Source organism: Lissotriton vulgaris, chromosome 6, assembly GCF_964263255.1.
Source record: "Lissotriton vulgaris chromosome 6, aLisVul1.2, whole genome shotgun sequence".
Taxonomy (NCBI): Eukaryota; Metazoa; Chordata; class Amphibia; order Caudata; family Salamandridae; genus Lissotriton; species Lissotriton vulgaris.
The window spans coordinates 1,334,034,465-1,334,048,236 of NC_141694.1; the positions used below are offsets into that span (position 1 = coordinate 1,334,034,465).

General features: G+C 42.2%; 1 protein-coding gene across 1 annotated transcript in view; it reads right to left on the reverse strand.

Annotated features, from left to right (window-relative positions):
• Nucleotides 1-13,772, reverse strand: part of LOC147708856 (uncharacterized) — a 632,993-nt gene that overhangs the window by 207,735 nt on the left and 411,486 nt on the right. The window contains exon 13 of the mRNA XM_086925786.1: nt 4,017-4,146. Coding sequence (XP_086781912.1) covers nt 4,017-4,146 — 130 coding nt within the window. The remainder of the gene's footprint in view (nt 1-4,016; nt 4,147-13,772) is intronic.

Genomic DNA, 13,772 nt, shown 5'->3' on the forward strand with positions numbered 1-13,772 from the left:
CCTTAGTTATGAGTAAGTCTGGCCCTTTAGAAAAGTCCATTCTTAAGAATATGGCTGGTAGGAATTGTGTATATCGGCCAATCACTACTTATGGTCAAGCCTCTACCCAAATGCCAGAATGAAGATGTGTATCTTCAGGGATCTCCTGCATTTTATGCAGTCATTTTCAAGCTTCAGGTTAGTAGGTAAGTAGCTCCATGGGCAGGAGCCCTGGTGATAAAGTTACAGGCCTCCAAATCGTTTGTATTTGAATCAATACCTTAATTTAGGTGACCTGAGGTTTGGATGGTATGACACAAAAAGGCTGGAGATGTATTTCGGAGTTTGGTCATGTAGAGCCTTGTGAACAATTCCAAAAGTTTTCAAGAAGGTCCTTTATTTAACCGGGAGCCTGTGAAAAGATATGGGAGCAGGAGTAATATGATAACGGCACCTCAGACCCAGAGCCATGCGAGAAGCCTTCATCTTTTCTCATTGAAGATTGGTGAGGTATGGTTTGAGAGGGCCTGTGCAGAGACCATTACAGCAATCCTGTATCATGGCAATTTTGTGGGAGAAGTGTAAATATGGCAAAATTCCTTTCAAGTGCAATAGGTGGGAAAAGGGTGACTTGCAAACTGCATTTATCTTTGAAGAGAATGTGAGATCGCTGTTGAAGATCACTCCAAGATTACTGGCTTGGTTCAGCAGAGTTTGGGATGACACCAAAGCCTTTGGCCAGGGGAGGGAGACAGAGAATGGGCTTACTGAACTAAACGGCAAGCTTTCAGTTTTTTTATCCCCTAGGCACAGTAAGTTCTACTGCATCCAACATTGGATTCTGGAATGGCAATGTGAAAGTTTAGTTAAATTGACAGACGCTTCATTAATCTTTAGGAGGAGCTGGGCATCATCCACATCAGGTATGGGATCATATAGGAAGCCAGGATGGATGTCAGGGGTGATATGTAGACATCAAGTAGGATAGGAGACAAGGCAGAGCTTTGTGGTACATCACAACAGATGCTGACTGTTTATGATAGGAATGGGTCCATATCAACTTTATGGACTCAGTTGTGTTGGAATGGAGTGATCCATACCAGCGTTCAACTGTTAATGTCCACTGTGGTGCACAGTCTTTAAAAGACACCTCTGAACATCCCAGCTCTCTCTGGCCACCGGCCCTCATATCAACAAGACCATAACGGGAGGAAAGTCCTTCTCCTACCTCGCAGCCAAAGCCTGGAACACTCTCATACTCCACCTCCGGCAATCTCCCACATTGCCCCAGTTCAGGAAGGACCTCAAAACCTGGATCTTCAGATGACCCCAGCACTCAATGGAGCCACAGCCCCTCGACCCCAGCACCCTGAGACCCTCACAGGTGAGTAGTTGTGCTTTACCAACCCTGATTGGTTTACGTATTTTTCTATGGTGTCTAATGTGCAGAGACATTGAGCAGTATCAACACACAATGATAAGCTTGAGCAAGGGTCCTGCATAGATTACCCTTTATGTTTAGTTGGTTTGTTTCAATACTGATTTGGGGCCTAAATCCAGATTGAAGTTCACTGAGGAGGACATTGGTCATCAGATGGTGGGAAATTTTGTCAGAGCTAAAGTCGCTATTACCTTGGCAGCACTGCTATGGCCCAAGAAAGGTCTATATAATGGTTATGATACCAGAATCCACACTTTATTTCTAGGAATGGGTGTAATTATGGCATGTTTAAGTGCCTGGGGATTTCCTCTCTGGCTGGGGAGTAGCTTTTGTGTGTGTAATCTAGATTAATGAATTTCTGGTAGAATTTACACCAGTGCTCAGGGGTCTACCATCTTGTGCTTACAGTTGCATGAGAATCAGTAGAAAATGCATGCAACTATGTTATTTTAAAGTTACCTCCATTTCAAGGACAGTATTTATTTCCTTCTAGAGATGCAATATTCTTACAAGTAACACATAGTTACAACTTGCTAATTTGTTCTCAACTACTTCACAATCATAGAAAGTCTATAAAATCATACGCTAATGATATCTGCTAGAAGAAAAGCTTTAAATGATAAAATCAGTTATCCTCTGTGATCAATCCAGTGCAGACACAGAGGCATGTCCCGATAAATCCAACATGGAAGATGCTCTGCTCCGGCTAGGAACTGAACATTGCTCTCTAGCACTGGAAAATAGAAAAAATTATGTGGCGGAATAGATCTAAATCTTATATTGGAAGGACACTTAAATTAATCCTTCACCAGGAATATATATCCAAAAGATTGCGGGTGGAATATCAGGGCGAACCCCTTTATTTTGAATAGCATTGCGCTCCAGCAGCACAGTTCGAGACCAGAAGTTCTCTGCCGTCAACTAATGATTAAGTGGGTGGGGCCAGTAAAGAGAGAGAGACACCAAACACGGAGAGACGAAATAAGAGGCTGACTGGAGAAGACAGAAAAACCCAAGAGGAGGAAGAAGAGACCAACGTATTGCCAGAGGAGATGGAGACGTTGGGACTGCCAAAGTGTACACCACAAGAAGAGGAAGACCCCGCCGCAGGAGACAGCTCAGGGAGCAACGTGCCAGAGTCCAGTGCTCCAACGAGGGAATCAGAGGCTGAGACTCCCCTTCCCAAGGCCCCGGAGGGTCATGGGTTCGGGTAAGTGCCTAGCATTCAATTCTTTTCTTTTAAGGGCTGGCGGGTGGGTTTACGGGCCACCTCACCCTGACCCACCGATATCCCCTGCTCTCAGACACCGCACGGTGATAGGGCATAGTGAAAGGAGCACTATTCCCCAATGGGTACCATTAGTACAGCAGCCTGACCCTATCTTTTGCTTATTTCATGTTCCCTTCCGAGGACACAAGCCCCAACACTGAAGAGGAAACCAGAGACGGCAAAGGACTAGTACAACCACAACTTTTCTCTGCTATTTCTTTGTTTTCTTTTGGCTCCTTGTTTTGGGTTCAAGACAATCCTTGCACTCCCTGCTCGCAGTATAGACTGCATTAAGAACTGTATAATCAAACCCATTGGCTGTAAAACCATCTCCCAAGGGGTATTGGGAGTTTAAAAGAACGGAAAGAGGTTTAATTTAACGTCCTTACTCAGAAAACAGAAGGCTCAAGAGTCCTATATCATACAGTAAGGGAGGGGTTTGGGGCATCTAGCGTGGCCACACGATTACATCCTCCTAAAAATAAACCACCATTCCATCAGAAACCAAAGCCGTTACAACAGTATCCACTTCATGTGAGCCTGGAAGTTCCTACAGGCTGTTTGGTCATCACTTAATGTAGGTTTTCTAAAAAAAACAATGTTGTAATACATTTGTAGTTCAACACAACCTTTCAAATGCGCATTCCATACATAAACAGAAAGTGTGTTTTCAGAATGCTAGTTAATGAAACCAAACATATCACGAAACAGTCACTCAGCTCTCCTGTCATGGTTACCACTATCACTTTAGTGGAAACTTAACACGTTGAGCATTTCACAGGAGGACTGGAACTATTGGGGGCCATATATTGAGAGCATAGGGCTGCCGCTGGGCCCTCAAAAAGTCTCTCCAACTGGCTGAAGTTTATTATAGAAGACACAGAGGTGGTCAGAGAAAGACAGAGGGAGGGGGGAGAAAAAAGGAAGGGAACAATAGCTGAAGGGAGGGATAGATGACTAGAGCTGTCTCGAACATTTTTACCAGGGCTGCCTTTGGTTCCTAGTCCTGCTCTGACCGCTAAGGTTTGCTATTTAAAACTTATGAGCATCATTATTAATAAAAGTGTACTTTAATGGGCCACAAAAGTAACCAGTTACTACTTCTCATTGTCTTCAAAATGTAAAATATTGTCAGATTTGAGGTGTAATATTATTCAATAGGATATTTGCGATTATTCTTCATTTTATCTGCTTTGACTCCCTTCGGAAGGACCACTTCAAAAAGGGGTACACCAGTACATGCAACAAAGGATAATATATTTCGCCTGTACAGCTTAAACATAGGTATAAAAGTATGTAAAAACTGCTAAAGTGCAAAAGCCTTACCTCACACACTTTTTTAATCAATTCAAGTTTGCGATTGATAGAGGGAATATTTTCTGAAAATGTTGCCCGCAAAAGGATACAGAAGACACGTTCGGAGAAGTTTGGAATAAGGGAAAGTTCATACAGGAACCTAGTGGGTATAAAGACAGTTATTTCAGTTATTATTTTAAATACTGCCATAACATTCCACATTCTTTTTCGCTGACAATATGTATGTTATTCTGGTAAATGATTGTTGGGTATTTTCACCAACCACAAAATAAGGATACACTCTCACAAAAAGGAGACATTATTGTTCTCATATTGTTCTCATATCTGAAGGAATATAGGGGGTGATTAGGGGGCGATTAGGATGTCACCGCGGTGCTGGCTGTGCGGAAAAATGCATTTTCCGCCCGTAAGCAGCGGAACTCATGTCTGCCATATTAGTATGGCCAAAAATAGGCCAATTACAGAACCCATGAATTCACAACGATATTTTCAAATGGATCATTGAAATTCTGCAGTGTGTATTATATGGCAAATCCTCCAGTGGCAGGAATACACTTTTCTGAATGTTTAGAGCTTGACAGGGCAACACATTATCTGCATATTTTCTAAGTTATTGCTAAGTATTTGCTAAGTATAACATTTTCTGTTCGCTTTTTGTTTTAATGCAATAGGCAGTAAACTTAGCCGTGGACAATGTACGTCACCTCAACGTGCAAGCACTATAGGCACCATTCTAACTATTAGCTTCCATAAAATAGTAGAAGTAATGCATTAAAATGAAAACTAATAGTACCCCAACTAACAGATACCTCACTTTGTAATATCACAGGATGATAAATTGATAAACGTGTTCCCCTTCATTTGACCTACAATTCACAATGCCCAGTCTTTCTTGCCAGGTCTATTCAATTGCTCCTATAATATTCTCCCTACCCTTTCTCACAAAGACCTATCTATCCTTCCCTGCATGCTTATTTTGCCTTACCATTGAAGTGATTTCTGTCTCCCTTGTAACCTAGCAATATCTTAACAATAGCAAAGCTCTGTGGTGTGTCAGAGGGAGTCCCTACAGTAAACCTCAATGAACAAAAAACTATTTGATAAAAAAAAACATGTGTCTATCCACTCCGTGATCTACAAAGCCTTCTTAGTGCCTTAGGCATCCACTTCTGAACTCTATGACGTGCAACTAGTCGGAGACATGATTATAAGCAGCGACAACTGACCATTTCGTCATTATGAGGAATAACGTGGGAACATTGTCAGCTAATTGTTGCATCTGTTGTGCGCTCAGCTAGGAAATTTAAAATATATAAAATGGCAAGTGCTATATGCACAGTTTAATATTTGTATGTGGTTCATTAAAGGTACTACAAATGTGATGCAACATGCCAGTTCTAGTTTTTTTTTAAAATAACTTGAACTAGGTATGGTGTTAAGTGCTGAATGTGCAAAGGTATTTTGCCGTATCAAAGCCTGTGTTTCACAAAAGTACAGGGTTTGTGCCCACAAAGTCAATTTTTACTATTTACTTAAGCCAAATTACAGGGTTTGTGGCCACAAAGTACCTTTTTACTCTTTACTAAAGCCCTTCAACATATCGGAGTCTTTGTCATTCAGAAAAGATGGATTATGATCTGTCTATTTTACAAATTAGAGGGAACTATCTGTGATTAAGAGAGGAATGTATCACAATTTTTAGATGATAGTGCGAAAAAATCCTTTGTTTCCCCAACCTCTACTAAAAGAAGTTGCTAAGCCTCCTTGATTTCGTATTAACATTGCTTAATATTCTTACTTAGGTATACAGTCAAAATATCGAGTAAAAAATATATAATTGCAGTAATATCGAATTAAAAATATAGAATGGACACATTATCGAATGGACAGAATATAGACAACAAAAATTTAGAATTTGAGGTAAGTTAATATTGATTTTTTAATAATATCGAATTTTTTGTGTTTTTAAGTCAGTATATGAGTGAAAAGTGTATATTTATTTTATAATTTATTTTAAGTAATTAATTTGATGGTATTTAATTTTTGCGTAGTATAAGTCTGTAGCGGGTTGTGGGTTTATAGGGGAATAAGGTGGGAAGTAATTTAATTATAATTAATTACATATTTTAATTTATTTGTTGGTATTTATTTTAAATTAATTGTTAATTAATTTTTAATTGGTCATTAATTAAAATATAATTGGTAACTACTTTTTAATAATTGATTAATTGATAATTATGTTAATTGTATTAATTTATTTTCTTTTGCGGGTTGTGGGTTTATAGGGAACAGGGTGGGAAGTAATTTAATTCAAATTAATTATTTTTTAAAATGTATTTATTGGTATTTATTTGGAATTCATTTTTTGTTATTTTTTAATTGTTAATTAATTAATTGTTAATTGGTAAATAATTTGTATTAATAGGTAATTATTTTTAATAATTACTTTTTATTTGTATTTTTAATGGATTCATTATTATATTCGATTAAATTGTTAATTATTTTTAATTAATTTGAAATTGGTATTAATATTTAATTTATTTTTATTCATATATAAAGTATTTACTTTCCCTACTGTTGCACTCTCTGGAATGGGAATAGTAATTTTTACCCTCCCGCTATCCAACGCTTTCCCTACTGTTGCACTCTCTGGAGTTGGAATAGTAATTTTTACCCCTACGCTATTCAACGCTTTCCCTACTGTTGCACTCTCTGGAGTGGGAATAGTAATTTTTACCCCTACGCTATCCAACGCTTTCCCTACTGTTGCACTTACTGGAGTGGGAATAGTAATTTTTACCCCTACGCTATCCAACGCTTTCCCTACTGTTGCACTCACTGGAGTGGGAATAGTAATTTTTACCCCTACGCTATCCAACGCTTTCCCTAATGTTGCACTCTCTGGAGTGGGAATAGTAATTTTTACTCCTACGCTATCCATCTTGGGAGTAAGGGGGCATCTGTGCCATCCGACAACCAGGGGTTCTGGCGTCTGGCGTCTGGCATCGGACAGGCGCGGACGGGCGCAGACTGGTGCAGACTGGCGCAGACGGGCTTTCGGGCCAGCGGCGCGCCCGCTGCGTGCGTCCGCTACATGGGAGTGCTGGAATGCCGGCTATGAGGGCACAGGTCCCGCCTCTACCGGAAGTGCAACACCTTCGGGGGCCGGACACAGGTCTGTTCAGGCCCTCCACACAACCGGCACAGGCTGTGGTGGAACAGGGCTCAGACCGGAAATGAGGCGAGCAGGTAGGGACCAAGTTTAAAATGCAATTTTTTAAATAGATACTGGCTTTAAGAAGTATATTTCGGTGCAGGTTTCACAAATACAATCGCCGCACTGCCGCTCGCTAGCGCCTTACTGATCTTGCGCGTCCGTTGCGCGGGAGTGCTGGCATGCCGGCTATGAGGGCGCAGGTCCCGCCTCTACCGGATGTGCGGCACCCTCGGAGGGCCGGGCACAGGTCTGTTCATGCCCTCCACACAACCGGCACAGGCCGTGGTGGAACAGGGCTCAGACAGGAAATGAGGGGAGCAGGTAGGGACCAAGTTAAAATGCAATTTTTAAAATATATACAGGCTTTAAGAATTATATTTTGGTGCAGGTTTCACAAATACAATCGCCGTACTACCGCTCGCTAGCGCCTTACTGATCTGGCGCGTCCGCTGCACGGGACTGCTGGCATGCTGGCTATGAGGGCACAGGTCCCGCCTCTACCCACGCTATCCAACGCTTTCCCTACTGTTGCACTCTCTGGAGTGGGAATAGTAATTTTTACCCTCCCGCTATCCAACGCATTCCCTACTGTTGTACTCACTGGAGTAGTAATAGTAATTTTTACCCCTACGCTATCCAACGCTTTCCCTACTGTTGCACTCACTGGAGTGGGAATAGTAATTTTTACCCCTACGCTATCCAAGGCTTTCCCTACTGTAGAACTCACTGGAGTGGGAAGAGTAATTTTTACCCTCCCGCTGTCCAACGCTTTCCCTACTGTTGCACTCACTGGAGTGGGAATAGTACTTTTTACCCTCTTGCTATCCAATGCTTTCCCTACTGTTGCACTCTCTGGAGTGGGAATAGTAATTTTTATCCCTACGCTATCCACTGTAAAAATATTGTATATTTTTTATTAATATTATGTTCATATATATATATATGTATTAAAAAATGAAATTGTATTTTTTTTAACTTACATTAATTATGTATTAATTTTAAGGTTATTTAAGTATTTTAAGTATGTTTAAGTTAATTATATTTATTATTTCATTAATTTTCAATTACTTTTAAGACATAAAAAAATCGATATTTTGACTAACTATATTTTTTACAACAATATTTTTGATTCGATATTTTTGTACTTACCTGTTTGGAGATAGGGATTCGATATTTTTGCATTCTATAGTTTTTCCTCGATATTTTGGTAAGTCTATATTTGTGTCATCGATATTATTTCAATGATCCCCTAACTTAGTGATATGTACATGATAATATATTGAAATAACATTGTACCCTCCTTTTGTTATATGCTTTGTTTAACATGAACCATACTTTCTTTGCCTCTAAATATGCATATCTTCCAAAGTGCTTTTCGTTTCAATTAAAAAGTAACTATGTATCATCAATTTCCTTTATTTACTTTGTTCTTTCTTTAATTGATTATCTGTACGAAGTATTGTTGATTAATTCTTATTCTTAAATAAACGTATTTTTTAACTTAAAAAGAGAGGAATTTATCAATGGTTTGTGACCTCAATTGCAGTTTTTAAAGTACTCATTAGATACCGACACAACAAAGGGGGTGGTATCTGATTCCTAGATTGGAAGATGTCCCTAGGGGATTCATGATGGTATCCTTGGAGGGAGCAAGTAGGGGACCAACACCTGCTCTCCCCACTGTCTTCCCAAACAGGAATCCTTTTCTTGAAAGCCGCGCTGGTCCCTTTAATGGATATAGGATGATTTATAGCAAAATGTTTCACATTTGGGAATATAAACACAGGGACTACAGTCTACTGTCCATTCCAGACCTACCCCATTTTCAGCCAATCACAGGGGGTCACAAACTGCGACCTCCCTAATTGATATTCATTAGGCAGGTCAACTTGCCATCCCTTGCAACTGTACAATGTTTTATGTGATTTATTAGTACACAGTTTGATTCACAAACTGCATTGCCATTCGCAAACCAGTCGGTGTGCAACTTGCACATCCCTGGCGTGTGAATAGGAATAGTACATCCGGCATCTAAACCCTTATCCCAATTTTTTTCAGTTGTATGCTTCTTGCATCTACTGCATACAGAAACATTTGTTTGCGTGCTACTGAATTCTGTGTTTTTTTCACAGAAATCATATTGCTGATTTTAATCTATTTCTTAATCCCTTATTTATATGATTCGAATTTTTAAATGCATCCCTCTCACAGGTGCCTTTTTAGTTCTGGCCTGAAGAGAACTTTCTCTGTCTGCCAGCCTCTTATAATCAACAAAATGACTACATAATAATAATACCTACATATTTTCATAACCTACATATTGAAGCAGTTTCGGGTCAGCCCCCTTTAGTCATTGCTATTTTGAAATGGTATTCACACCCGGATCCACCAATGGACAAAATACATGGAGCGAGGGAATGAGTTGTCCCTCTTCAGTCACTAGCTTTGTTGCTGGTGTCGTTGACATTTGGAGTGGCCGTAGCGTTTTACCGAGTGTTTCCCTGGTGGTCTGCCAGGGTGGGGGTCGGTTTTGTACCCCTGGGTGGCCGTTTTTTGTTACAAGGGGCCGGTTTACAGCATAGCTGCAATATCGGTCCTTAGTAACAAAAAGCAGCGATGAGGCGGGAGTGGCGCACTAGCAAACCCCCCCTCCTCCCAGAGGACGGCCGATTTGTTTGCCAGGGCCGGGTTCGGTTGCTAGTCCTGCTGTGCATTTGGATCTGTAGTGTGAGTGACCATATTTTGATGATTTAATTTAATTCCGTTTCATATTGTCTATGGAAGAGGCATGTACTAAGAGAGAAAATGGCCCACTTTGCAGACACTACACCGGCCACAGCTCAAGCTGTAGGTACATTGTAGTGTAGACCCAGCGCAAGCAGGGGACCCGCTTTGAGAAGCAATATGCTGCTCGGCCAGAGTGACATCTGAAATGCTCTCCGTCACTTCACCGAAATTGTGTCTATCGTCTTATTTATAAGATCCATGCATGAGCGGGATGCGGTTAAACCCCATCAGTACCACTCCAACCTGATGCTTAGGGGGAGCATGGGAATATTTCCCAGCCCTACTCACCAACTTGCAGGGTCGGATTGGGATCACAATTCAGCCCGGGCACTGATGAAAAAAGTGGCCCACATTCAAGAGGCGTGGCCCATATTTAAGGGGCGTGGCCCACATTCAAGGGGCGTGCCCTTTCATGAAACACCATTTGCACAGACAAGGAATGAAAGTGGGAGGATACTGTTCTTGCACACGACACAGGGCCAAGGTGACAATGGCCTACATGCTGAGCAACTAAAAAAAATAGCAAGGCCCCTTTTTGTCACAAAATTATTCCAGCCCTCCAGCACAGGAGCACCTGAAAAGCAGCAAAGCCCCTGCTATTACTAACCTACTCAGCCCTTCCCAGACCTTCAGCTCAGGAGCACATGAACAGAGGTAAGGCCCCTGCAATTAGTAGATTAATCAACCCTCCAGGCCTTGGGAAAATGTCCTGGCAGGGGAGCACAAAACACAGCTTTCTGGGTCATCCAAGGTAGCCAGGTAGCCAGGGGGGGAGGCTGAGGTGAAGCGGGTGCATGGGAAGTGCCTTCCCAGTGTGTTCCTGCAGTTTGAGTATTTACCATTTACAGTAGTATTCCCCTTGTACCTGTGTATGGTACCCTTTTGTAACTTGCACAAGTCACTTTTCTCTTGTAACACACTGTTTGCTACCTCTCACTTTTTGTTCGCTTTAGATGCTTGCACAAGTGCCACCATTGCCTACGTAACGTTTGTTCTTGTGCTGGAGTGTCTGCCATTAATTGCAGTATTATACCTCTACTTGTATTTTGTTTGCTTTTGTGACCTGCACACATATCTCTTTTTCCTCCTGTAATGTATCGTTTGCTCCTCTTGTATTTTGGTTGCTCACTATTGTCACTTTTGATTCATGTAACTTAACGTTTGCTTTTGTAATTTGTCCACTTATAATTTTCTCCTCATAAATTATTGCTGTTCCTAATGTGAAGCCCTCTGACACCTTCGGGTAAAGTCTGCGCTATATAAAATCGCATAAATAAATAAATAAAACAAAAAAATTCTAAACATCACCAGGCCCCCACAGCAAGACCCATTCTTCCTCGCCCACTATGCCCTGAATGTGAAGGGCTGTGGGCGAGGTGTTAAGACTAACACCGTTTCTGGGCTGCATGGGCCCCAGGGGGGCCGAGGCGCAAATGGCTCAAAGGCCTGAGAAACACCTGGCCCCCAGGGAGGCCGATTATTGCAAACAATCACCCCTCCCCAGCCCAGCCTCAGCTTGATTGCTTGGCAGGGCAGGGGTGAAGGAGAGCTCACAGCTTACAATCGCTGTCTGGCCGCACAGCGAGGCTGCTTTCATTTTCTCAGTCTCTGTCTCTGTGCACTCTGTGGGCCGATTTTTTTTCTCCCCTTTCCTAGTCCACTCTCTGTGGACTGGGACAGGGGAGAAAAAAAACAGCCCACAGAGGGCACTGAGGCACCGGTCCTTCGGCCCATTCCCGAATGCCCGCCCCTGCCAACTTGTCAGCTGCGCTCGGACTCGGAGTTGGGCATCTCCTAGCATCGCTCTGCACCACACCTGCTTTTCATGCTTCATGCATATCTGTTGCCCCCGTGGACAGCCCACCTTTACGCTCCTAATATGACCACTACACCTTGCCTTCCTAAACTAACATGCACACGTATTCCAGTGTTTACACATTATGCCAGACCAGCTACACAAGGCTGCGTCCATTCTGCATGTGCTCATAGTTGAGCTTAGTGAAGAATCACATGATAAGGTTTCATGCAATAATGACTTTGGTGGCCAGGGCTCGGCATACACGGTTTCCAACTCGTCAGCCATCATACTTAATTTTGGTTGGGCAACACCTCAACCTTATCATGCAAACGTTCCATTGGCAACTCCAGCATGGTGCGTATAATCCAGAAATGATATGAGGCAAAAAACAAGCTGAGATCTGCTTCCGTTTCAATGACCCCCAATCAATTTATAGATGAACCACCCTCTTCTCTGCCAGCCACACCATCTGCACCTGTACTTTCTACCAATTTCAGGCTCCATCCACTTCTTCAGGCTGCTGAGACTTTAGTGATTGCCTCGGTCTAGAGCAGAGACAGACATGGCATCGCACAGGCGTTATTGGTTTTCTACTGTCAGAGATGTAGAAAATGTCCACTTGGTGCGTCCTTTATGTAAAACTTAAAGAGTCACTGGCTTTAAATTAATCTTGTCATGCGTGTTTATTAATGATTCCAGCAAGAAGAAGAGTTTTGTGTGGATGTTTCCTCATCAAGAGTAGCTTTGCATATTCAAACAATCTCTGCCCTGATTTTGAGATTTTGGAAATTGCTGTGCTTTGCTCTTTGGCATTTTACCATGGAGGCTTTATCAAGTGCCTCGGTTCTCAACACTAAAGCTTCACTCTTTAAGGGGGGTCGGACTGGGACAAAAAAGTGGGATGGGCAGCAAAAACAAAAGTGGCCCCAATTAGAGAACCACGTAGCTAAAAAAAGTAGGCCACTTTTGCAAATCAGGCCAATTTCGAGCCTGTAAAGACACGCTGTGTGGGAATTTTGCAAGTTATGGGGGGCCGCATGCATTTGTGTTTGCTGCAGGCAATGTTTGTGGTAATATCAGGGAAATGAACAGTAAAAAGCGGGCCACCTGCAATAAAATCGGCCCACAAACTGATAAAAAAACTGTTCACACATCTATCACACTAGCCCATCGGGCACTGCCTAATAGACTGATCGCAGGCCAGTTGGACCCTGCGTTTACAAAAAATAAACTTGATAGTGGCAACAATGCCTCTAGTGTAGCTGGTGTTAACCCTCCACCACTAGATTTCCCACGTAGACCTCCTGCCCCGCGTGCGCTTGAAGAGCGTTTCTATCATCACATGTAGGGCCTTCACTATATTAATGGACTCACGCCATTAGCGGTACCAACCACTCCTCCTTAATGACTAGGGTCTTGGCACGTGTCCCTAGCAGATGTTAAATCAGAAGGGCCAACCGTGGTCCCCACCGTTTTCTAATCGCCCGTTATTAAGTTGCACTGATCAGATGAAGTTAACATTTCACTAACAAAGATGGAGGGCCAGGGGGCATATTATCAAGGGGGTTTATCTCCGGTTTTTTGGCTTTAAAAGCCAAGAAAGCGGAGATAAAATTATCTCCCTATTACCTAGCTGTCGCTAACACCAGTTAGCGACAGCTAGTAGGAGATAGCGACCATCTTGGGCCTGCCTTGCATGTCAGTGAAATTTATCACTAATGACATGCAAAGTGGGCGTGCCAAGATGTTAGCGACAGGAAACAGTCACTAACATCGCTATCTCCTATTACCATCTTTTGGAGATATTCACGCTAAGCGTGATTATCTCCAAAAGCTAACACCTGCCCCTGAGCAGTTCTTAGCCATGTTATCCAATGGTAGGTGGATAGCATGGCTAAGAGCATTAGCTCGGTAATGCATGAATATAGCGCATTTTTCAGCGATATTCATGCATTTCGGCCGA